Source organism: Aquarana catesbeiana, linkage group LG03 (genome assembly GCF_042186555.1).
Source record: "Aquarana catesbeiana isolate 2022-GZ linkage group LG03, ASM4218655v1, whole genome shotgun sequence".
NCBI classification, from domain to species: Eukaryota; Metazoa; Chordata; class Amphibia; order Anura; family Ranidae; genus Aquarana; species Aquarana catesbeiana.
The window spans coordinates 617,267,582-617,294,591 of record NC_133326.1 but is presented as its reverse complement, the minus strand read 5'-3'; the positions used below and the strand labels follow the sequence as shown (position 1 = coordinate 617,294,591).

The 27,010-nt window shown below is 43.0% G+C and overlaps 1 protein-coding gene across 3 annotated transcripts; it reads right to left on the bottom strand.

The window, feature by feature from the left end:
• Window positions 1-1,521: 1,521 nt before the first annotated feature.
• On the bottom strand, window positions 1,522-25,524 carry PDLIM2 (PDZ and LIM domain 2). Of its 3 annotated transcripts, none has more exons than XM_073622291.1 (4): window positions 25,351-25,524; window positions 24,844-25,002; window positions 16,958-17,093; window positions 1,522-5,048 (listed from the first exon to the last, which is right to left on the bottom strand). In XM_073622291.1, exons 2-4 carry the CDS (start codon window positions 24,968-24,970, stop codon window positions 4,883-4,885), a joined length of 429 nt encoding a protein of 142 aa, XP_073478392.1. In that variant the 5' UTR covers window positions 24,971-25,002; window positions 25,351-25,524; the 3' UTR covers window positions 1,522-4,882. The 3 variants fall into 3 exon arrangements, with proteins under 3 accessions (XP_073478392.1, XP_073478390.1, XP_073478391.1); XM_073622289.1 differs by having other exon boundaries at window positions 25,306-25,517; XM_073622290.1 differs by lacking the exon at window positions 25,351-25,524 and having other exon boundaries at window positions 24,844-25,253.
• Window positions 25,525-27,010: the final 1,486 nt, after the last annotated feature.

The following is a 27,010-nucleotide window of genomic DNA, read 5'->3' as shown; positions in this document are numbered from 1 at the left end:
ACAGCACAGACAGGTTGGTGACCTCTACCTCACTGTAATAATCAAATTGTTTTATTCTGGGATCAGTAAGTTAAGACACCACATCCCATATTATTTAGACAAATTACACAGGGGATTTTTAGGGTGCCAAGAAATTAAATATGTAGAAATAGTATTAAATCTCTAAAAATGCATTGTTTTTACAAATTCACTTTAAAACCATAATTTCATAACATTTATAGAAATTATTTTAAGGGATCTCATAGGAAGATTTCGATGTTAGAGATACCTGTACACTACCCATATACATAAGCTCTCTACCATCCACCTGTTGGTGCAGAATACATCAAGTTTAATAAAAATGAGATGGTGACAATGGGGGTTATTTACTAAAGGCAAATCCACATTGCACTACAAGTGCACTGAAAGAGCACTTGGAAGTGCAGTCCCTGTAGATCTAAGGGGGACATGCAAGGGAAATAAAAAACGGCATTTTAGTTTGCACATGATTGGATGATAAAATCAGCAGAACTTCCAAATAACCTTTCGTAAATAACCCCCAATGTGTTACATGTGTCTGAGAAACAAGTCTGCTTTCTTAGACTGTATGAGATTAATAGCTAGAGTAAGTATATATTTATAAAAATTGGATCACATATCCACTATACAAATAAACATCAAAAGCATCACCCATTTAATCCAATATCACTTACATATGTAAGGTAAGAAGCAGACTTGCTTCTGAGAAACATGTTGTACATTGCCGCCATCTTACTGTTAAAGTAGAACTAAAGGTAAAACTTTTTATTAATTTGGATAGATTAAAGGGGAGGGTTATAACCCCTGTCAGGTTTCTTTGCCATCGTGTGTATTATGTGTGTATTGTGCTTGTATTGTGTAAACCTTGTGTGTATATTGCGTGTACCTTGTGTGTATTGTATGCAATGTGTGTGAATTGTGTAGCACCCCCCCCCCCCCCCCAAACCCCGACCCTGTGATGTGTACCACCTGTGAAAGAGAGCTGAACCCTGCACTCTATGTACCGCGCTTCCTAACCCTGCACTCTGTACACAGTGCACCCCTGAATTCTGCACTCTGTACATAGGGAACCCCTGAAACTGAACACTATAAATAGCGCATCCCTGAATAACGCACTCCTGGTATTTATTGCGTGTAATGCACCTATTCTCTGAGAAAAAAGCCATGGATAAATTTATATAGTGTAAAGCTCAGTACACACGTGCGAAATGCCGGGCTACATCAGCTGGTTCAATAAAAACCGTCCGACATTCGGATCATGTGTATGCCAGCTGGTCCGACAGAAGCCGGCTTCTGTCGGACGAGCATGTCGACCGGCTTCCCAATCGGTGCTGATCGGATGGTTCTGGCGGGGGAGGGGGGGGGGTATATTGTCAGCCATGTTGCCTTGCAGCTACCTCCAATTGCCAGTAGACTCTTTCTATTAATGCCACACTGTGTTGCTCTGGGGATGTTGGTGTGTATGTTTTGAACCTCAAAAGAAAGGAACGTACAATGTGAATCTCCTTTTTAAAGTCAGTTTAATAGCACATAAAATAGACATAGTAAGGCAATTCTAGTTAAGTGAACAAAGGCGGGTGCCAACCTCCCTGCCCTTCTTACATGCTGTCACATCTCTGAACAGTGAAAGCTGAAATTATCAGGAGCAGAAACGAGACTTCATTTCTCTATGTAAAGTAAACAGATTCCATATTTCATTAGGGAGAAAACATCCGCTTACATCCAGCCGCTCATATAGGGATACATTGCAGTCCGTTTTTGATGTGCCTAATCATGGGTCAAAAATGAACTGACAGTATGCCTGTGTGAAAGGGGCCTAAATGTGAGATTTAGTAACTGAAGCATGGATAGTCAACAAAGAATTGGTGAGATTCCATCCATACAAGAAACTGAAACTGGCATCTATTAAACACAGAAAATGCTTAAAGGATCAGTCCACCCAAAAGTTATATTTTCAGTAAAGGTGGAGCTTGCCAGTCCCTGCATTCTCATATGTCTTAGATATTCACATTGCTAAATCTCCCAGTCCTAATTCTATTCCTATTCATCTGGGAGTTTTGTGCCCCCCTGCCCCCAACCCTTTGAGTGTTCCAGTTCCTCCTATTGCAGTTGACATAGTATAAAATAAATAAAAACCTACAGCAGGAATAGTGGGAACCCCTCATAATGGTCAGAGGAGATGTGCAGGCCCAGGGACTAAGACGTAGATATCCTCCCTGCAGACTAAGTATATTTGTTTTTTCTGTTTCTCCACACAAACAAGCATTCCGCTGTAGCCTGGGTTCACACTTGTGCGTTGAAGACACCGTATATTTGATTTGCACAGGAATCGCACCGCAATCCTGTGCACATCACATGTGATGTCTGTGCGGTGCGATTTGTGCCATACATTTTGCATGGCTCAAATCGCATCAGCAAAAAAATGGTGCAGGACCCTTTCGCATCTGAATTGCATTGCATGGGTATACACACCCATGTGATGCGATTCTGGCAATCACACTGTGTTTTGCAATCTGTTTTGGGGTGTTGTTATTTAACAGTGACACCTGCAGCAGATCACATGGATGCCATACGATTGCAATGCGGTGCGGGAAATGCACAGGATTCGCTGCGTTTCCCGCATCACATCAGTGTGCACCTAAGTGGTAGTTCACAGGAAGTGACAAAGACGCTACATTTCTCGCAAGGTCATCAAGTACTTGGCTGAAAATGTTGTTGAAAAAAACGTATGCAGCCACCAGATCTAAGGACTGATAAGCTGCAATATATTACATTTATGTTCTTAGGTCTACAGTAGATATACTTTAGTTTCCATGTACACTTTTTGGGTGCATTAATGTGCACTGTGCTAAGGCAGCCCATTAAAAAAATGGCAAAATATCAAAAATCAGACGTGACCTATTTTTTTCTAATGCAACTCACTGACATTCATACTACCAAACGTTGCCTTAGGGCGGCTATACACGGATCGAATCTCAGCCGGTTCAGCAGGAACTGGCTGAAGTTTAAATCATTTATTAATCAACTTGGGTACAACTAGCCTGTCGGATTCGCTTCTGATTATAGCAAGCAGCTGCTATAGCCACTAGCGATAATCACTGGGGACACCCATGGTTGCAGAAAAGAAATTTGCCCCATGTATGGCCTGCCTTAGTGTGTTAAGGTGTCATTGGAACCAATAGACAGCAACGCATATAACACAATGATGTAAATGGGCCCCTAAGGGTCTATTTGTTTTCAGATGGTGTGATCAGCATAGAGGAAGTTCATAGAGGAGCTTTTAACGTTATGGCTCTCACTGTGAAAACAAGGGTTCTGTATCTGGTTTAGTATTTAACAGTGTAGGAGAGAGGAAGACGCATGACTTGTGAAATAATATAATGTTACAGCTCTGCTTATCATATCGCACGCTCTGACAGGAGAACAGGTTTGCCCTTTGCCCATATTGTACAGTGCTTATCATTCTCAGTACATAACATTTATAACCCTCCCACCTATAGATGTTTTATTAGTAGACAGAGACGTGTAAAGCTGGCAGGCCTTATTTATACACAGTTTTTTTTTTTTTTTTGCTATGAGATCTATAGTAGTTATGTGATGGAGGAGTACTGGACCCCAGAGTGGGCCAAGATATAGCAGTCAAGATTTTACTCTCAGAGGCAGCTCTCAGGCAGGTTGTCCCATGGGAACCCCGGAGAAGTCTATAAAGCATTAGAAGGATGAGAGCCACACTAAGCTTGATTCAGTCCACTATTAATTTTATTTTTCACCAAACGAAAAAAATCCAACGCATATTGGTTCAAAACTCCCCCTTCATCAGGGCTTGTATGCTGACAGTGGGTTTAAACTTGTACTGGACAACAATTGTAAAATCATATGGATAATATGAGATCCAGGGTGCCAGATTAGCAGCCAAGTCTGGTGACCGGAATCTCATATTATAGGAATTGTTTTACAATAGTGGTCCAGTACAAGTTTGAACCCACTGCCAGCCAAGCCCTGATGAAGGCAGAGTTTTGAGCCCTTGAAACGTGTTGGGTTTTTTGATTACTCTTTGGTAAAAAAATAAACTGAAAAGGGAAGTGTGGTCAAAGCTTTTTTGGCCATACTTCTCTTCTGAGCTACAGGAGTGCATTTATTTTAGCTCTCCTGTGACCCAGAATCAACCGACAATGACCTAAAGCCTGCTGTCTGCTGACATAGCAGAGCCACTTCAAGCTCTGAAAGGATCCTAACCATATTGTCGGGATCCACCCAAATAACTGATTAACAACTGGCTCCAGCTCTCAGTGTTGCTGAGAGCTGAAGCCAGCTGTGCCCACCCCATCTCTAGCCCGGCGATCCAGTAAGCACTGGAGGGGCAGAGTAGGGAGCTGGGACTGAGCATCGCTGCTCTCTGCTCTGTGAAGACTGAGAACTGAGCTATCAGCAGCCATGTGATCGCTCGGTTCTTGGTCTTAGAGCTGATGTGGGACAGCTGCAACTTCACACTAATGCTGCAGCATTGAGGTGAGTATGTATTTTTGTTTTTTTCCAAGTCCTTACTTCTTTAATACAGGACTGAATAAAGCTTTGTGGTGCTCTCATCCTTTTAATGCTATATGAGATGCCTTCATATAGGAGAAATAGGGTTCAAACCATGTTAGCAACATTTCTCATCACTGTTAAAACACAAGGCATGTCATCAATGGCTTCTCTGGAGGTGACAATAATCCTTTGTTCAAGCAAGAACATGCACAGTCCATTGTAGAGGTCACTGGTGCTCAGTGTAAGGTGCACTTAGGTACGAGGTGCTCCAGATGGAATAGTCAGATCAGGTGTAGGCTTCTCTGAGGGTGAAGAGGTGTGTGCTGAGGATATCTCCTCATGTGCGCTGGTTTGTGCTGTGCCTGGCTTGGGCGTGTTTCTCGCACACCAGGTTGTTGCCTGCCCAGAAGTGTCCCCTCATTCGTAGGTTGAGGCCACAATCTTCACACACGTAGCACGCTGGGTGACGGTACTGTCCTTCTGAGATCCTCACAGCCAGATCACTGCACAGACACAAAGATGACATTAGAGCTCCCGTAATTATTACACGCATTATCTAATCAGCTATACCAATAATGAAAGGGATTTGCATTTCAGTTAGAAGAGTCATATGTCTGTCTTTTACCCTTTCATGTCCATTTTCTTCTGTATACTACAGCCTGATATACTAAAGAGACTCTGTCATATGAACCTTCTAATGGATCCTTTTCTCTGTGAAGCCTTCAATTTCGGCAGTGGCCTTGACACAGTCTTGACTAGCAGGGGAGGAGACCTGATTCTTATCTGCTGCAGTTGCTACACATACTTGTCCCTCCTCCAGCCTGTGACTAGACAGTGAAAAGAGAAGCAGCAGACTATAGAGCTGGCCTCTCTGTCTCTCTGCTCTTGTCTCCTATCAGCAAATCCCTTCCACTGCAGCACAACTAATTGACTCCTGGTGGTGCTTCTCTCTCTCCCAGCCTGAGCTCTGCTAGTAATTACAAGAGGCTGATACCAAGTCAAATTTAAATATTTGCACTTCTTGCATTTAAAAAATACACTTTGAGGGATATTAAAAGAGAAGTTCGTCCAAAGCCTTTTTGGCCATACTTCTATTTTGGGTCACAGAGCTGCTGCAGGCTCTCGAAGGATCCCGGATGTCGGGATCCACCCAGATGCCCGATCAGCAGCTGGTTCATCCTCGCAGTTCCCCACTGAGAGAGCCTGAGCCAGCTGCTCCCACCCCCTCTCCAGCCAGGCGCTCCAGGGGCAGAGCAGAAAGACGTTGACTGACAGTCACCACTCCCTGCTCCGGGAAAACCTAGAACTAAACACCGTAGTCACATAATCTCTCAGTTCTCGGGCTTAGAGCTAGTGGGTGACAACTACAGCATGAAGGTGAGTGAGTATGTGTGTTTATTTGTTTATTTTTTTATTATTTTTTATTCCCATACTTCTCCTTTAATTATTACAGACCTGCATTAACCACTTGACCTCCGGAAGATTTACCCTCCTTCATGACCAGGCCATTTCTTGCAATACAGCACTGCGTTATTTTAACTGACAATTACATGGTCATGCAATGCTGTTCGCAAAAAAAAAAAGATGTCATTTTTTTCAAACAAATATAGCTTTCTTTTGGTGATATTTGATTACAACCGACAATTTAGAAAAAAAAACAATATTTTTTCCTTTCTGCTATAAAACATATCCACAAAAACAAAAATAAAAATTTTTGATCACATTTTTTCATAAATTTAGGCCAATATGTATTCTGCTACTTATTTTTGGTAAAAAATAAAAATCCCAGTAAGCATATATTTATTGGTTTGAGCAAAAGTTTAAAGCATCTACAAACTTTGGGATATATACTGGAATTTTATTAATTTTTTTTTATACTAGTAATGGCGATGATCAGCGACTTATAGTGGGACTGCGATATTGCAGCGGACAATTGGATACTGACACTCTTGACCCTTTGTGGGAACCAGTGACACTAATACAGTGATCAGTGCTAAAAATATGCACTGTCACTATACTAATGACACTGGCTCAAAAGTGTTTAAATATGTAGGGCGACCAAAGGGTTAAATGTGTGCCTAGCCAGTGCTTTTGTGTACTTTGTGAGGTGCTTTTACCAAGGGATGTCATGGATTAAATCCATGACATCCCCACTATCAGAAGGGAGCTCTGCCTTGTTTACATAGCTCCAGCCTCTCTTCCAGACGATCAGCGGGTGCAGGCGGTCATCCATTATCCAGCACCCGCTGATCGGCTTCTGCTGCGAATAATCACAGCAGTAGTGATGCACCCCCTAGGCGGAAGTGCAGAATCATGTGTGTGTGTGTGTGTATATATCTATAGATCTATAGATATATAGATATATAGATATATACATACATATCTATATATATATATATGTGTGATTCTGCACAGAACGGACGCCCTGTAGCAGTAAATCTGCTATAGGGTAGTTGTTAAGTGGATAATCTGTGTCTTTTTGCATCTGGCTGCAGTTTAGCCTTGTAGAAAGTCCACTGATACGCTAATACTGACCTACTGACCACAGCAAAGGGCATGAATTCAGAAATAATATATTGCTTTACTTATTATATAATTCAAAAGGTATAAATGCCAACTCATACAGCTGCCACACAGTGTCATACAGACAGGACAGGCCCATGAATCAGATAAATCCGCTGCAATTTGCATGAGATGCAAATGATTGTAACCAGAGTTTACCGTCAGTGAAATCAGCATGTCAGAACATTTAGGGCTCATGCACACTGGGTGGCAAAAACGCCGCTTTTTACAGGCATTTGATGTTTTTTCTTTCTACCTCTAAACGCCCCTCAGTGTTAGCCTATGTATCTATGGACACATAGATGATTATAGGTGTATAAAGGCAGAGAAAAAAAATCATCGGAGTGTTTGGGCAAAAAAAAGCTGATTGTGCCTTAACGCACTTAATCGCGCCCTATGCCCGTTTAGCACTTGAGCGTTCATTCATTTCAAAGGCCAGAATAAATGAATATATTGTGGCCAATGGAATGGATGAAAGCCCAAATGCTTGACGTGCCTAAAACACATGTGCAAAACAAGGCTTTTTTAAGCTGTTTTTTTCCTGCCAGGAGCAAAGGAAAGCTGGGCAAACACCCACTGCGCATGAAGTCTTCAAAAATCCAGAGTTGTAGACAGCTGATTTTCTTTTGCCCGAATCTTAAAGTGGTTGTAAAGTCAGAAGGTTTTTCATCTTAATGCATTAAGATAAAAAGCCTTCTGTGTGCAGCAGACCCCCTAATACTTACCTGAGCCCCATCTCTATCCAGCAATGTTGCACGAGTGCCTCAGCCGCCTGGGACTCTTCCTCTGATTGGCTGAGGCACAACAGCGGCACCATTGGCTCCCACTGATGTCAATCAAAGTCAGTTAGCCAATCAGGAGATAGAGGGGGCAGGGCCGAGCTGTCTGAATGGACGCACGGAGCTGCAGATGGGATCGGGTGCCCCCATAATAGGCTGCAGGGAACTATAACATGTTTGTTATATTTAAAAAAAACTAGACTTTAGTATCACTTTAATATCACTTTAATATAACTTTCCCTGCAATTGCTAGTTTTGGCCTTACCACCTCCCAATCCTCCTGATTAGTCAGTCAGGTCACTTATCAGATTACAGACCAGAAATGAGGCTTTGGAAGGAATGGTGCAAAGGTCAACTGTTTCTAAAAATACACAGAACTTCAGCTGCCTGCATTACTGGGTTGACGGTATGGGCTGCCTATTCACCAAAACATTCTGAAAATCAGACAAGCCATAAAAGTTGTAATGCAACACACCCTAGTGCGTTGCCATGTGTTGCGGCATGCTGCAACATGTGCATTTCCTTTCCATGCATCGCCTTGCATCACTGCGATGCAGAGGTCTAAGGTCGTTTACACCTATGCATTTTTTAGTGCGTTTTCAGTTTTTCATAAACACACTACAGTCCATTTAACATGATTTCCTATGGGTCACATTCACATCTGTGCATTTTATGGAAAGGGCCAGGGACTTTTTTCATTTTTTTTGTTCCATAGACTTCAATGGATCAAAACCGTGTATTGCAAAACACAAAATGCACCCAGAATATGCAAACTGCAACCTGCATAGGTGTGAGCCAGGCCTTAAGATATACAGCCTGCATTTTTTTAGGGCGATCTTTGCATTGTGGTAACACGCACTTTTTCCAAAATGCATGGTAATAAATGTTATAGTACATATGTCGCAATGTCATAATTTTGCATGGCACGCCACTGTGTGGAGGCAACACAGCATGTGGCAGTACACCATAGTCTGATGCATTACAAATTTTGTAGCACATTCAAATTTCAGGACCTTTAGGTGTGTTGGCAACCCAGTGATTTCAATGTTCTGCCTAAACATAGTGCACATTAATGCACCAGAAGAATGTAAATGAACCCTTAGGCCTGGTTCACAACTATGCATTTTTTAGTGCATTTTCAGTTTTCACACTACAGTCCATTTAACTTAAAGAGCTGTACAGAAGACTCCTGCGCTGTCAGAGGAATCCTATACTAAGGGGACACTGCTGCAACACACAAAACTGCTCCAAAACAGATAAAACAATAAATATACTAAGAGGGTGGTGGCTGCGCTGTGATAGAAAAGGAAAGGGAAGGGGGTGGGGGTAGGTAAGGGGAGGGGGGGGGGCTATACTAGATGGATCAAATGACCTCCGTTATAAATAAATGATGTGGAAACGAGATCACAAATGCAAATGTATGAACAAATAAAATAAAAAATAAGCACAAGCAAATATCAAGGGATAATATATCCCAAATTCATGTGATCAAATCTAAATGAAAATACAAATAAATGTATATCAGCAACGTATGTGCAAGGGTATGTGAATCTGCTAGAGAAGGAGCATAAATCCGAAATCTATCGTGATAACATGAAAAGGTGCTCCAATGACATTACTAGAACCATGTGTATAAAAATAGAATATAATATACAACTAATAGGTCCACACGTGAATAATAAACAATGTGAATACAAAGTGGATATAGGTGTCCATAAAAATAGTCCCAGTGATTGGTGTTGGTGTCCCGCCAACACTTGGCGAAAAAATACCATAAAAATAAAAAATGATAATAATAAAGATGACAACAGTCCCACCACCAGATGTAACAATCCTGGATATAGATAAGGTGTTGATGAATCAGGGGGAAGGAAAAAACCAGTGTGCTGACAGGTGGGGGCACCTTCATGTTCCCAGGCCCCTTACCTTACAGCTGTAAGGTATACAGCATATGCCGAGGAGGCCCCGCAGGCGGGGGAGTCCAGCAATCCAGCAGGTGACGTTGGTTGGTGATGCCGTGTATCATATATAAAAAACAAAGAACGAGTGGTATATGGTATGATACCGTTTGATGTAAAGACACAGGTGGGAGAGAGGGGGAGGGGGGGTTGCACTCACTTTTGGACAATGAGCGCACGCCTCAACCCACGAACGCCGAGCTCATATAGTCCCAGGCTCTGAATCTTCTGAGGGACTCTCCCCGCTTCCAAATCCACCACCCGTTGTGCAGAGTTGTTTAGTGCGGTATATAGGAAACAGAAACCGCACATAGCATAATCCCGTATGTCATATACTTTATTAAAACATTCCTAAAATTTGTACACTTACATTTAAAAACAGCTGGGGGGTAAAACATCTACGAGCGCCCAGCTCGTCACATCCAGCTAGTGTGTGGCAGCGTCCCGTGCTCCTGACGCGTATCGTCACGTCACGTGACTTCTTCAGAGGATACTCTGTTTTTTATATATGATACACGGCATCACCAACCAACGTCACCTGCTGTATTGCTGGACTCCCCCGCCTGCGGGGCCTCCTCGGCATATGCTGTATACCTTACAGCTGTAAGGTAAGGGGCCTGGGAACACGAAGGTGCCCCCACCTGTCAGCACACTGGTTTTTTCCTTCCCCCTGATTCATCAACACCTTATCTATATCCAGGATTGTTACATCTGGTGGTGGGACTGTTGTCATCTTTATTATTATCATTTTTTATTTTTATGGTATTTTTTCGCCAAGTGTTGGCGGGACACCAACACCAATCACTGGGACTATTTTTATGGACACCTATATCCACTTTGTATTCACATTGTTTATTATTCACGTGTGGACCTAACTATTAGTTGTATATTATATTCTATTTTTATACACATGGTTCTAGTAATGTCATTGGAGCACCTTTTCATGTTATCACGATAGATTTCGGATTTATGCTCCTTCTCTAGCAGATTCACATACCCTTGCACATACGTTGCTGATATACATTTATTTGTATTTTCATTTAGATTTGATCACATGAATTTGGGATATATTATCCCTTGATATTTGCTTGTGCTTATTTTTTATTTTATTTGTTCATACATTTGCATTTGTGATCTCGTTTCCACATCATTTATTTATAACGGAGGTCATTTGATCCATCTAGTATAGCCCCCCCCCCCCCCCTCCCCTTACCTACCCCCACCCCCTTCCCTTTCCTTTTCTATCACAGCGCAGCCACCACCCTCTTAGTATAGTCCATTTAACTTGGTTTCCTATGGATGTAGTTCACATCTGTGCATTTTATGGAAAGGGCCAGGGACCTTTTTCAGTTTTTGGTTCCATAGACTTCAATGGATCAAAAACGTGTATTGAAAAATGCAAAATGCACCTGGGATATGCAAACTGCAACCGGCATAGGTGTAAATCAGGCCTTACTGTTTGGTGGTAACACACTGACTACAACTGGATTTTGCACAACCTGGTAATCTTATAGAAATCTGTACTAGGAGTAATATGAAAGATGTCATGATGCTGACCTACCTCTTAAATCACCAGAGGCCTCAGTGTTTATAGCTTCCATACTAAGTTATAGATTACAAACAACATGTAGGTTAGAAAGCCAAAGTGAAGAAAGATCTCCTTATCTGTATACTTATCAGAAAATACTGAAGTCACTGGATTAGTATGACAGTCAGACAGCCAGAGAAATGGTATTTTGGAAACTGGAGGTCAGCAATTTTAGCCTCCAAACTTCATTGTAAGCATCGTCAACCATGTTCACCATGGATAGGACCCGTGAGTATGACCATCTGTACAGTGTGTCATTATCTTCCCAGGATGGGCAGATCAGGAATCCGCTTCTGAATGCTGACTGATCGCTGTGTACTATACTGTACATATCAGTGTTGGTCACAGCACTGCCTTATTAAGCAAACCTGTTCCCTGTTCATCTGAAGGAGGAAAGTCTCTATAAACACATCCCAGATTCTCAGCATAGCAGTGATCATGATGAATATTGCTTATGGAATTCCAGTTACTGTGACACACACTGGATAAACAAATGTCATACACTCCACATACATCACTAAGATAAAACATACATTATATCATTAGGAAATACTTTCAGAAGAATGGGAGTGCCACCAAAGATTTATGACATTGTCATTATGACATACCTGGTCAGTACGCAACAGACACGTAAACTAAGATCATAAGTGTCAATCGCATGCAAAATGAATGAACTATATACACAATTATAAAGCCTACACATCCTTACTGGAGGTAAAGTTTTTGATGGGTTATAGCTGATAATGACTATCCATGGCCAACAATTTTCTGCACCTCCATCATTGCACCTGTACCATAGGGTTGCCAACTCATCCCTTTAAAACCGAACACATATTAATTACACAGGTTCTGAGGCTGATTAAGGTGGTAATTAAACTCACTTGGTGCCTTACCTGCATTTAATTAGCCTCAGAACCAGTGTGATCAATATGTGATTGATTTTAAAGGAATGAGGTGACAAACCTACTGTACCCCCTCTCTCACCAAGCCTGTGCATGCCTCCCTCCACTCTCACTCCTTACCCCTCACCCCTGCTAATACCCTATGCATGCTGGAAGCACACCCTCTTTTTTTTTTTCTATAATCTTTATTTATAAAGGACAAGGTTGTACATCTCAATAAAGGTGCCATAATAAGCACATCAACTGTCTCGCTTGTAATTTTTTAGATAAAAAAAAAACATAGAACAATGGGAATAAATAATAAAGTAAATAAAGAGAGGAGAAAACACAAAAGACAAGAATAGGATTGATTGTCCAACTAATAATGTGAAGGGCTCAGTATTGGGTGGTTTGTGGGGTCTCCCTTCTCTCTCGGGGACTGAGGGGTATATCTTCTACCTCACTGTCCACAATTCGTTCTGAGTGTTCCTGACATAGGGGTCTGAATATGAGAATATGCCAGCCAGGACCTTGGCGACCCTTAAATTAGAGTGAGTCACAGTGATTTAGAGATGGTTCAACCGGGCGGGGCATAAGGACAAGGGGGCATCCATTAGCCTCCAACCAACCTATCCCCATACACCACCCGCATCGAGATCACCTCAAGGCAGGGCGGCCTTTCCATGCCAGCACTATTGTTGTCGACCCCTGAATGAGTTGGGGCACACCCTCTTTTACACTCAATGCACCTAAAATGAATCCCTCCTTCCTGTTCTTGCCTCTGCACCTGCAACACACCTTCCCATGATTATACCACCCTGACCCTGCCCATTCTAGAACAGGCACACTTTTGCTAGTTCACCTTATAAAGTCTACACCCCCCTTACTGGAGATAAGGCTTTTGATGTGGTTAAAGCTGACAGTGACTATCTATGACCAATGCTTTTCTGCAGCTCTGTATCTCCTTCACCATTGCACCTGTACCCCCTCTCACCAAGCCTGTCCACACCTCCCCCCACTCTAACTCCATGCCCACCCCTGTTGCTACCCTATGACTGCTGGAAGTGCATCCTCTTTTACATCTAGTGGGCCTAAAACAAATCCTCCTGCTCCTGCTCTTACCTCTGCTCCTGCAACTAACCCCCCCCTTCCTTTCCATGCTTCTACCACCCTGGGCCTGACCTCACTCATTTTGGACGAGCACTCCATCATAGAGTCTACATGACCTTACTGGAGTTATAGTTTTTGATGACGTAGAAGCTGACATATACTATAAAAATGGGCAGCGTTTTGTCGCTACTGAGGTGCAGGCTGAAATCTGGACAACTGGAAGAGTCAAGCTATTGAAGACATATGAGAGGCCAGGGGCTGACCTTGCAAACCAGACTTGCTTATAGAAAAACTGCATCTTTATTAAGCCTTTTCGCTGCCAGAGCCATTTTTTGAGTTTTTTGCACAAATGTTTAAAAAATAATTTTAGGCCTGAAGATTACACAAAACCCACAAATATTACATATTTTCTGAAAGCAGCCACCCTAGAGAATAAAATAGTTTTTAGGTCACGCGATTTTACCGCAAAGGTCTAAGAAACGCAAAATTTCAGTAAAAAACACACTAACGTGAATCTTTGGCCGAACAAACACAAATTTTCAGTAAAATATAAAAGACGAGGTTGCTCCGAGTAAATAGATACCCAACATGCCAAACCTTAAATTCATGTAAAAACCATGAAATGGTGTCAAACTTCAGTACACTATATATTTTGTATAAGCGACGGTTCAAAAGCCCCCTATAGGTATCAGAGTAGTGTTATGGAGGAGGTCTGGTGTTAGAAATATTGCTCTCACTCCATCGTACGTGGCGATATGTAACATGTGTATCCTATTCAACATTTTCACGCGTAGGCGCCCGACGCATGCGTTTACGTTCGTGTGTGAGTATATGTGGTTGTGGGGGGCCTCAAAACAGTTTTGGGGGGGGATTTTATGTGCTTGGGTGTAACACAGTCCCCTATGTGATGATTTTTAGGCGACCGGTTCTCTTTATTGAGATATGCAGCATCTAAAAGACCACACATGTCTCCCCTGTACTCCACTGAATGTTTTGTAATGCAGATCGCATTGCAAAACATCCTTTCTCGGCTAAGCGAGCTGGGGATACCGAGAGCTCGACCCGAGATGTCGCTTTCCGGGTCACAAGAAGAAGGGGGGGAGAGTGGACGAGCGTGTGTCTGCTCTTCTCCTTCCCCTCTACCCGCCAGCACCCGCCATGGAGATTTCAGGCCGCAGATGGGCAAACTGGGCCTGGTAAGCATGGCGGGGCGCCCTGGTACCAGGGGTGTGTGCGAGCAATCGGGCGGCAGCGGATCCGCCTGAATGCTCTCACCTGACAGCCAGGAGTCTGCCTGTCAGTTTCACAGGGGGTGATACCCCCCGCCATTAGGTCCGTATGACGAATGGACCTGGCGGCGAAAGGGTTAAAGGCCCTGGCTTATTATGTCTTCCATATTTCAAATCTTCCAGGCGCAATCTGAGTTTAGTTAGCGGAGGCAGTGTATATCACAAACAATTGACATTTTAAAAAATGTGGAAAATTGTAGGTTGGGCCCATCTGAGGTATGGGTGTCCCTTCCTAACAATACGGTGGTAACATTGGGGTATTAATTAGGTTGTATCTGGTAGTACGTAAGGGGTTAATTGTCCCTGAGACGGTGTAGTTGTAGCTGGTGGCCTTTGATTGGGTGGCAGATACAACCGGTAAATCAGGCTTTCAAAGACCTTAGACCGGGCATAAGCTGAGGTTGGTTTATTTGTTATGCACTGACTGTATTATATGCATTAAACTTGTTTTTTTGGGAATGTTGTATTTAATGGTTTGTAATAAAAGGCTGCTATGGCCATTCGACTCCAAATAAAATGTGTCGTCTGGTCAATTTGGAAGGGGGGATTGATCAAGTGTTTAATGTTTTATAGATAATCGGAGCCTCTACATTCTGCAGGTCCCTCAGTCATGGGTTTCCGGATGGTGACAACAGCGCACCAAGCCTGAGTAATGTGCGTTTAAATGGCCAATCATAGCCTTTATAGGAAGCCGATATGACTGGGTGACAACATAGGAACACAATTGGAAGACAAGGAGAGAGTGTTGCCACCCTAATAATGGGAAGTGCCTGAACAAGGACCTTCATGGAAGGATCACCAGGAATTATATAAAGCAAAATGTTATATATGTTTGATTATTGCAAAAATTACCCGTTGGTCATGCCAGAAAATCAGAGTTGTCCTGTGTCCCTTGCACACTTCCTGTGTTATCTGGTTCTTATCATGGACTACAGATGGATTAGCTCTAATGCCGCGTACACACGGTCGGACTTTTCGTCTACAAAAGTCCGACAGCCTGTCCGACAGACTTCCGGCGGACTTTCGGCGGACTTGCAGCAGACTTTCTAACGAACGGACTTGCCTACACACGACCACACAAAAGTCCGATGGATTCGTACGTGATGACGTACACCGGACTAAAATAAGGAAGTTCATAACCAGTAGCCAATAGCTGCCCTAGCATGGGTTTTTGTCCGTCGGACTAGCACACAGACGAGCGGATTTCGGGGTCCGTCGTAGTTACGACGTAAAGATTTGAAGCATGTTTCAAATCTAAAGTCCGTCGGATTTGAGGCTGAAAAAGTCTGCTGAAAGTCCGGAGAAGCCCACACACGATCGGATTACCAGCCAGCTTTAGTCCGTCGGCGTCCGTTGGACTTTTGTAGACGAAAAGTCCGACCGTGTGTACGCGGCATTATAGTGTAGGGATCTAAACTGGGAATGGTTGAGCAGTTTAGCAAAAGGCACTGGGCAGGGCTGACACCACTCAGTCCACAAAATCGCTGTACAAGAAGACATTTGACAGATCAACAGGCATTTTCCTGTACTTGCAAGGTCTGTAAGGCAGAACTAAACCCTCCTTTCCTTTACAGCCATGGAAGCTGCCATCTTAGCCTCTGTTTGACCAGCAGTTGCCATGGAAGGAACAGGATGGAAAATGTTTCTCGAATGAACAAAATTCTAACTGTGAGGCTCCAATCACAGCATGGGGTCCGGTGTATCCCTGTTCACCGATTCAGGTGCGAATCGGGTCCAAATCTTTGCCTGAATTCACACCTGAATCAGGCCAGAAGGCCCACAGGACCCTTTCTAAATGCGCATCACAGCCGCCCCGGAGCTGTGTGAACCGGCTCCATTGAGAGCTGTTCACAGTCTCCTGTCATGCAACTTGGATGCGGAGAAATCTGAATCCAATTCGCATATATGTGAACCTGGCCTGAATGTGGTTTTTGTTCAAGAAAAATAATACTTCTTGTAATGATACCTGTTTAATACATCTGGGATTTTATTCAAATAGCAGATCTGGGTGAGATTTTAAGGGCTTTAGGATGAAATGTCTGTATAAAAGGGTGCTCATTCGTTAAGTGAATTAAAGGTGGCCATTTTGCATAGATTCCATCAGTAAATTTGACTGGGTGAATCTGTATGAATTTGAACTGAACTTTGAACTATTATTAATTTTATATAAATTTATAATAGTGTTTACTTGACCCAACTATTACCCTCTCATTCACCGTTGAGATCATGGTGTCACAGGACTCACCTGATGCCTTTGTTGCACTTCTCGCATACCCTCACCGGGGAGGGCACTGAGTTGAGGATGGGTTTCTGCATAGTACTGCTGCTTATAGGTTTCTGTGCACTGGGTGACAGCCTGCTAGGGAAGGTCGTGGAAATACCTGGAATACAGCAAAACAATCCCCCTTATTGTGAGCTCCGTACAAGACATTCAGAGATTCCGATAGGACTGAAACCTACATTTTCCAACTATTCCTACAAATAGTTTCTACAAGTGAATGAGTCATCTTTATTTTATTCAGAGATGTGTTTCCTATCTGTGCACCTCCTGAGCATGTCACATCTTCCTAGGAAAAAGATAAATCGCATGACTGTTCCAGTTGGTTCTTGGTGCCAGCCAGATCACAAGACCGTTTCTATTGTTTGTCCATGTGCATACTTCAAACACTGAAGGTTGGCAGCTGATGTGTACAGACAACAGATAACAACTGTTTAAATGCATCTCAACATGTTTGTTACATTTTATTAAATTGATTCAAATGTAGGGGATGTGAAGGGTTATGGTTTTCTCAACCAGGATTCTTTTGAATCCTAGGGTTCCTCCAGAGATTGATAGGTGTTCCTCAAACAGTGAGTACTTTTTTAATATTGGATAAGCTACCACTGGCCCTAATGAGATTTTCAGCCATCTGTAAGGGGCTATCTTCCTACTGACCACTAATGTAAGGGAAATTCTTCCCAGTAACAACTAATCTAATGCCGCGTACGTGATGACGTACACCGGACTAAAATAAGGAAGTTGATAGTCAGTAGCCAATAGCTGCCCTAGCGTGGGTTTTTGTCCGTCGGACTAGCATACAGACGAGCGGATTTCTGGGTCCGGCAGAGTTACGACGTAAAGACTTGAAGTAAGTTCCAAATCTAAAGTCCGTCAGATTTGTGACTGGAAAAGTCTGCTGAAAGTCCAGGGAAGCCCACACACGATCGGATTGTCTGCCGGACTTTTGTAGCCGAAAAGTCCGACCGTGTGTACGCCCCATAAGAAGCAGTCATCCCACTGACCACCAATATAAGGAGTAATCTTCCCAAGGACCAGTAATGAAAGGAACATTCTTCCCACATGTCCCACATGACTACCAGTGTTCTAGGTGTTCTAGGGTTCTTGTATCACTAACCAGCAAGAGGTGACTTTTTGACTGACCACCAATCTTAAAGAGCATTGCAAATTTCACTGTCTGTATTTATGTTCTGACCATTATTATTTCATTTTAATAGAATTACAAAATAATTATATCGTATGGAGCAGCCTTGGATGTCAAATATAAGTACGACAGATTCCTTATTCTTTCATCTTAGATCTACAACTTACGGTTTACACTTGTAGGCTGTATTTATAAAAATGATCAGTAACCTTTCCCTGAGATCTTAAAGTAATTTCAAGGGTTGCTCCATGTTACAAAGGTTGAGAAAGGCTGGTTTACAGTAACCAACCAGTCCTTTTGAGCTTCTAACTTGTGCTAGAAAAATGACAACGGAAAACCTAATAGTTGTGTTGGCAATCTGTGTACATTTCCCTATATACATATAAAAAAAAAATAACCTATTTTATTTATGCTGTAGTTCTATAAAGTATCTACCCCTGAAAGATTAACTTCAGAGATATTATGTCGAATAAACAAGTTGAACTTTTAGTGCTGTGATTGCTTCATAATGTAAAGCAAGCCAAGTTTTAGTTCTTATTGCTTAAATTTAGCCCTAACCTTCCCCTTAGGTTTGTGTTTATGTCGGTCTACCTTAACAGTCCTGTAGAAGAAATGTCTCTGTTATCTTCAGATCATTAAGTATATTCCTATACATTAAGCAATCAGGCCTTTTGGCAATCTATGCAGTTTATCTGTTAGTCCTCAAAGTGTCACTACATACTTGAAATGAATTATTGGTCTCATAGCGTTGAGGCAGCTTGTGTTTTGTCTGGACTTAGTTTGTACAGCTTTAGATTCAATGCCTTATAAGTCTATTTCAACCTCACCCCAGACTGCGCCAGATCTTGGGGCATTCCAATAGGTGCTCCAGTCTCAGCACTGACAGCTACAAACTCTGATCCCTGCGTTCAGTTGGATCCTTATCAATGTCACAGCCTGGGGAGTGTACACTAATCTCAGTGCTGTCTTAACTTGTTCAGAGGACATGTGACTATTCTACCAGTATCAAAGCACAGCGTTAAGAATTTCTAGTCTGGGTCAAATGCAGCCGTGTCATTGACCTGAACGGTGGGATCTCCAGACAAACGAAAAATGTCATAGTTCCCAGCCGTCCTTCTTTTCGGCCCCGATCCCTGTTGACTCCACAACTGTTCCTTTTTAAGGACTGATGTATAAATTGGTATAATACCAATGTATTATTTAATCACAAACAGATTGTTTTTTAACTGCTTATTTTCAAAAAGTAAAAGTAGTGATATTGCCCATAGCAGCCTTTCCTAACTTTTTTATCCCAGAGGAATCCCTAAAATAATTTTCAGGTCTCAAGGAACCCTTACTTAAAGCTCAAATCCGGGTAAAAGAAAAACAGTTTCCCCATGCAGTCGGGCTGTGCCCGCACTGCACAGATCATCTGTTCCTGGGGTGAGGAGAAAGCTTATATTAACCTGATCCTTCATTTTACTGAAAAATGGCACTCCCCTACAGTCCAGTGGTGGATTGTTCCTGGTCTATGGAACCTGCTCTGGGCTTGATGACATCAGGAACAGTCCACAAATCAAGACTGGTTGGAATGCAGGGGTGCCAGAGGATCATAGGATTAGGTAAGTATATCTCCTTTCTCCTCTCCCATAAACAAAAAAGAGCAGTTAACCTGTGCAGTGAGGGCAGATGGGCTTTAAACAAATTCATCAGAGGATTAATGGGAAAAATGCCCATATGTTGGAGATTAGTAGTCAGAATATCTCTTACATATGTGGTCAGAATTCCACTTGTATAGACAGCTAAAAAGATCATTGGTATCATGCTACTGGCTTTACCAAGTGGCGTTGGCACCAGAACGATGCTGGCATTTTTAAATTAGCAGGACAATCAACCACAGCTCAAGGAACCCCTAGCAACTTATGGAGGAACCCTAGGGTTCCAGAGAAACCTGGTTGAGAATGGCTAGCCTATTGCAACCAAATTTCCTTTCTCATGGGTATGTGGAAGGATGTGATAAGGGTCTGTTTTGTGCCTTCAAAGGCGTGTAAATATATGATATTACAGTGAAAAGCAGAATGTAAATAGAAAGATAGGTGCAACTGTGAATCTTGTTTCAAATGGCAGCTATATGTTCGCCACCTAATTGTAGACTTAGAACATGTCAGTCATCGTTATCATAAGAGAAATATATAGGACTTTCCTTTTAAATAAAATGCTAATTTCCTGGGTGCTGTGCTGATGCTTGTAGATATAATTATAGATATAAGGTATTCTGACTTGCCTAATGTCTAAACTTTTTTTTTATAGTTTTAGAAGGGTTATAACTTTTTTCAAGTTTCTATTGCTGTCTGTGTCGCCGCTGGTGAGATTTGCCCTAACTATTTGTTTTGGTAACCATTGTCTCCGGTACAGAAAGGAAATGCAAAATGTTTAAGTTATCCAGGAGGTGAGGAGAAACTTCCAATGGGGGCACTTGTTCTGGTGACAACAGTCCTAAAGGGGATATCCCCTGTGAAGCGCTCTTCTCTCACTTCCTGATGCATCTCTGGGACAGAAACTATCTCCCTGGTGGGATATGGACTGCAAAAGTAAAAACCTGATAGGGGTCTTAGGTCCCATTCACACTTGCAAATAAGTCTGCAACTTATTACTTGCGAGAAACCCAGCAGGTGTTCCTGGCAATTACATGCAGTAGGAAGCCCCATTGAAATCCATTACATGTGATGACATGTGAGCGGCCGCAATTAGCTGTGGGAGCTCTCAACCACCTATTGATATTAATGAGGCTGCCTCCCACATCTAATTGTTTGGAACCCCCCGCTGAGGTTCTCGCATATAATTGGTGATGGCCCCATTCCCAAGTGTTAATGGGTACCTAACCTACTCCAACCAAAATTACAAAAAAAGAAAATGTTGGCTTCACACACACTTTATAATGGCAGCCTTCCTATTCCTCTTATAACAGGTGTACTTTAACACCAGTCTTCACAGTGTGGTGGACAAAAATGGATGACTGACTGTGCCAGCATGCAGGCAACACCAATTAGTAAGAGCAAGAAGAGTTTTGTCACAAAATAGGTTTTTAAACCATCAAGCCAAAGAAAACTGGTATGTCAGTGATGGGTGGATGCTAGTAGGATAAATCATCTACTGTATTTTTTGATGACACCTGCAATGACATCTCCCTACCAGAATTCACATCTCTGCCTGACACCTACTATGTAGTCTCACTCCTTCTGATACATACATAAAAAATCCAACAATAAAGCTCCCTCCTACACAGAGATTAGATGACAGTCTTAAATGGTCATGTTTTCACCATATCTGATGACCATTTAGGTGGTCTATAAAGCCCCCACAGACACTGCCAACAAAGGCTCATCTGGAGAAATACTGGTGAGACAGGTTAGAAGACCTAGTCCATTTGTTATTGTTCTCCCATAGTAATCAGACCCTTGAGGTGTCTGCAGGGTGCCTTCCCAACCCCCTTGCATGGACTGTCTAAAACCCTCTAGAAGCAAAATATTCTGATAGCCATAGAGAGAAACCTTCTAGTATGGTAGCAGTGTCTTGGACGAGTAATGACAGGTACTGCCGGTGGCAGAAACCCAATTTCCTCCTTCATATCAACGCATACCACAGACTACATCCTCCTTTACTCTGCATACCACATACTGCATCCTCCTTTGCTCAGCACATAGTTAGTAAGCTATTGGTTCACTTATGCAACAGTCTTACTAATAGAAGTACTTGGTATAAAAATAAATCAGCTAAAGACGGTGCTAAGCTGATGGTATCTGTCAATGAATCTTTAGCAGTTACAGTATGTGCAGTAGTAGTAGGGTGAGGTACAGTCCTAAGTGGTGGCATGGTCTACAGGTAGAGATATTGGTAGTTATATTTATGGGATTATTGGTATTGCTGCACAGTAACAACCCAAACAATTACATCAGCTATTAAAAGAACTATCAGCTAGAATGGGGCAGTATGTTAAGTGGCAGCAGTGTATGCAAAAGCCCTTAGGACTTACCACCTACTAGAGGGTGTGGCAACAGCTATAGTGTTAATTATATTACTAACACCTGGTTAGATGGCTGTAGTGGCAGAGTGTCCTGTTGTGGAACCGTCACAAATGAGGTGGCGACCACAGGCTGAAGCTTAGGGAGGGTTCTAGTAGTGGTAATAGCTGTTAGTAAGTACCAGTAACAGTCATATATAAAGTGGTAACCCCAGGGTGAAGCTTAGGGACAGTACTAGCATTGTTAATATCTGCTAGTAAGTACTAGTAACAGTCACATATGAGGGGGTAACCATAGCTTATGGAGAGTCCTAGCAGTGGTAATATCTGCAAGTAAGCCAGGACTGGACAAACTCTTGGAGCCAGGCAGTCAATGCTCCATAAAAATTACAACTGGCACCTAACTTTTGAGGTTTTCTCTAGTCGCTGTCAGTGGAGCTAGCTCCCAAAAATAATCCTTCTTTCTCCTGCATTGGACCGATTGGCTTCTATATAGTAACAGTCGATAAAAAGGTAGTAACCACAAGCTGAAGCTCAGGGAGAGTCCTGATACTAGTACTATCTGCTTATAGATGCCAATCAGTCGCAGCTGTCCTAGTAACCACAGGTAAAGCCTGAGTGCAGGTTCAAGCAGTGGCATGTTTAGCGTCAATTGTCAGCTTATAGCCCTAGAATTAATAGCACCCTAATACCAGGGTTCCTCCAGGGGTTGCTAGGAGTTCCTTGAACAGTGACTCATTTTTGATAAGTAACCACTGACACCAATGATCATTTTAGCTCTCTTTAAGGGGGCATTTTGCCCACTTGACCACCAGTATAGGACATATTCTACCAGCTGACCTTATTGTAAGACGCATTCAACTCACTGTCCACCAATGTAAGGAGTTTTCTTCCCACTGACCACCAATGTAGGCATTCTCCCCAGTAACCAACAATGTAAGTAGCATTCTTCCTACTAGTCACCAATGTAAGCATTCTTCCTACTGACCACCAATGTAAGGAGCATTCTTCTCACTGACCACCAATGTAAGGAGCATTCTTCTCACTGGCCACAAATGTAAGGAGCATTCTTCTCACTGACCACCAATATGAGGAGCATTCTTCTCACTGGCCACAAATGTAAGGAGCATTCTTTTCACTGACCACCAATATGAGCAGCATTCTTCTCACTGGCCACAAATGTAAGGAGCATTCTTCTCACTGGCCACCAATGTAAGCATTTTCCAACTGACTACCAAGGTAAGAGGCATTATTCCCACTAACCAACAATGAAGGTTCCTACTGGTCACCAATGTAAGCATTCTTATACTGACCAACAATGTAAGAAGCCTTCTTTCCACTGACCACCAATGTAAGGAGCATTCTTCTCACTCACCACAAATTTAAGAGGCATTATTCCCACTGACCACCAATGGAAGGAACATTCTTCCCACTGAACTCCAATTTAAGGAACATTCTTCCCACTGACCACCAATGTAAGGAACATTCTTCCCACTGACCACCAATGTAAGGAACATTCTTCCCACTGACCACCAATGGAAGGAACATTCTTCCCACTGACCACCAATGGAAGGAACATTCTTCCCACTGACCACCAATGGAAGGAACATTCTTCCCACTGACCACCAATGGAAGGAACATTCTTCCCACTGACCACCAATGTAAGGAACATTCTTCCCACTGACCACCAATGTAGGCATTCTCCCCAGTAACCAACAATGTAAGTAGCATTCTTCCTACTAGTCACCAATGTAAGCATTCTTCCTACTGACCACCAATGTAAGGAGCATTCTTCCCACTGACCACCAATGTAAGGAGCATTCTTCTCACTGGCCACAAATGTAAGGAGCATTCTTCTCACTGGCCACCAATATGAGCAGCATTCTTCTCACTGGCCACAAATGTAAGGAGCATTCTTCTCACTGGCCACCAATGTAAGCATTTTCCAACTGACTACCAAGGTAAGAGGCATTATTCCCACTAACCAACAATGAAGGTTCCTACTGGTCACCAATGTAAGCATTCTTATACTGACCAACAATGTAAGAAGCCTTCTTTCCACTGACCACCAATGTAAGGAGCATTCTTCTCACTCACCACAAATTTAAGAGGCATTATTCCCACTGACCACCAATGGAAGGAACATTCTTCCCACTGAACTCCAATTTAAGGAACATTCTTCCCACTGACCACCAATGTAAGGAACATTCTTCCCACTGACCACCAATGGAAGGAACATTCTTCCCACTGACCACCAATGGAAGGAACATTCTTCCCACTGACCACCAATGGAAGGAACATTCTTCCCACTGACCACCAATGTAAGGAACATTCTTCCCACTGACCACCAATGTAAGGAACATTCTTCCCACTGACCACCAATGTAGGCATTCTCCCCAGTAACCAACAATGTAAGTAGCATTCTTCCTACTAGTCACCAATGTAAGCATTCTTCCTACTGACCACCAATGTAAGGAGCATTCTTCCCACTGACCACCAATGTAAGGAGCTCTTTTCCACCCTGACAACAAATGTAAGTCAAATGGCCATAAATTCTTACCTTTGACCACCACATCAATGTACTGTGAGTTGTAGCTATAAAAAAACATTGGCAGGGGTTTTCTGAGAACTAAAACAATTATTTTAAGGCTTCCTTCATTTAAAAAAGTTTGAGAAAGGTTGATCTATAGAATAAAGTTCTCTAAGTACCGTCAGGGTTGTTCTCCAGGGCTTCCGCCAGTATTTTGAAGCTGCTGGACTGTCTTGGGCTAGTTCTGACCTCCTCGTTCCCATGAAGCATCTTGTACACATCGGATTGTTCTTGCGTCCAGCTCATCTTGTACGATTCGTCCTCTTCTCCTCTCTAGACTGGAATAGAGAGAGTTTGAGAATTCAGCAAACACAAAAGACTGTTTACTTCTCACACTTGTCTTTCATCCCTCTTCAGCAGACTTCCTCTCTCACTAATTTTCCCCTGTGTAAGCATGTTTCCGCCCTGTGCTCGGCTCACTCTGGTGCTTTTCTCTCTATGCACTTTTCTTTCTTCTCTGAATATTTTCTCTCTCCCCCCCCACCACACACACTTTATACCCAGCACTCTATAATTTCCACCCCATCTGTACTGCTGGTCCCCTCCCTGCCCTCAGGCTGTCTGTATCCTAGACTGCTCACATGTCAGACAGACGTCTCTTCTCTTGCCAGCGATGCCCAATGTACCAGTGCCAGTCGTAGATTCTGAGTCTTGGTCTGCTGAGTGTGTCTGCTCCTGCTTCACTCTGTCTGTCCTTTCTTCTGTCACTTGCAGTCTCTTCTTCCTGTCCTGAGGACACACCTGATTCTCTGTGTCCCCGCCTGTGTGTCTCTCCTCCTCGCACCGCAGGCACACCTCTGTCTCTTCACTCTCTACCCCCCTCCCGTTCTCTATTTCAAATTCAAATAAGCTCTATTGGCAGGACCAAATACATTTTAGCATTGGCGGCAAAGTGCAGAAACAATAAAGCTAGCCATACACAAGTAGATTTGTGAATGAACATTCTCGGTGCATTCGATGACTTGATGAATGTCAATTCAAAAGTACGTCAACACTCTCTTTTGCTCTTAACAATCAATTTTGAAATGAATGGACTTTACTGAAGGCGGCCAAGCGCAGGAAGGAGGAAGTGGGACAGGAAGCCCCACTCTAAACCAGGTACCCCCCACCCCCCCAAAAAAAATGACATGCCAAATGTGGCAAGTCTGGGGGCGAGGAGTGCTTAAAGCAGAAGTTCCACTTTTGGGTGGAACGCCACTTTAAGGGTAAGAAAAAAGAGGGGGAAAAATGCACTAGACTGCATCAAAAACGCACCAAAAACGCACTGGAACAGCATCAAAAACGCACATGCAGAAAAGCATCTGGAACGCATCCAGACAGCGTTTTTATGGTGTGAACTGGCCCTTAAGGATAAGGGACGGTTCACAAACGAATGTGTTCTTGCGCATCCCAATAGCCCATTCATTTTAATGGGCTGCCAAACGTGCAGGAAACGTGCGCACCAAACTGCATGGTACTGTGGTACTTTGCATTTCAGTTTCCGCAATGCGCATGCACTTGCTAGATGCGTTTTTACAATTAATGGCACCCACACGTGTCCAACGAGGGCAGCCCGTGTTCCTGTGCAGTATGGAAAACACGTATTTCCCACGCCACAGTTTTATTATTATTATACGAGATTCATAAATATAAAAGGAATAGGAGGGGAGTCCAGGTCAGTTGTCAGATTAAAGCTGTGCATTGGCCTCATGCACATGAGCATAGGCGTGCGCAGGGGGTGTGCAAGGTGTGCTCGGGCCCCCCTTTAATCACTCTGTGTGGTGCCGATTCCCCTAGTGCCCGGGCTTCCCCTCGTATTGTACCCTCCACCGTAGTGCTGCTGGCTTCCCTCCTCTACCCCTGGCTGCTGCAAGGGGGGGGGGGGGGTGTTTCAGGATGGAGAGTGGGGGAAGGAGTTAATCAATATGTCATTTACCCCTTGCTTTTCTAAATGAACACAGTGAACACACTCACTGTGTTCAATCATAGCAGAAGCATAATAAACTGTGTTTACTATGCTTCAATTTGTAAATGAATAGGAAGCCGCTCAGCGCAGATCACTATCCCGTTCATTTACTGTCCTGTGCAGCTCAGGCTGCAGAGAAAGGCATGTGTGTTTGAGCTTTGGGGTGCACACCCTAATGCAATAGGCTGCGCACACCTATGCACATGTACATTTAAGTTTCGGTTCACATCTACAGGTTTCTGTGGATTTTTCGCATGTTCCATTGAATTGTGTGAAGGGCAGCCTATTCATTTCAATGGGCTGTTCTACGCATGGGAAACGCAGACTTATTTCAAAAACGT

What these genes read in the sequence shown, in the direction of transcription:
- PDLIM2 (XM_073622291.1), bottom strand. Translation starts at nt 24,970, where the DNA reads ATGAGCTGGACGCAAGAACAATCCGATGTGTACAAGATGCTTCATGGG. An exon ending in CCTGGAGAACAACCCTGACG is followed by an intron (nt 17,094 to 24,843) that starts GTACTTAGAGAA and finishes GCTGTATTCCAG; the next exon opens with GTATTTCCACGACCTTCCCT. An exon ending in AAGTGCAACAAAGGCATCAG is followed by an intron (nt 5,049 to 16,957) that starts GTGAGTCCTGTG and finishes GTGTCTGTGCAG; the next exon opens with TGATCTGGCTGTGAGGATCT.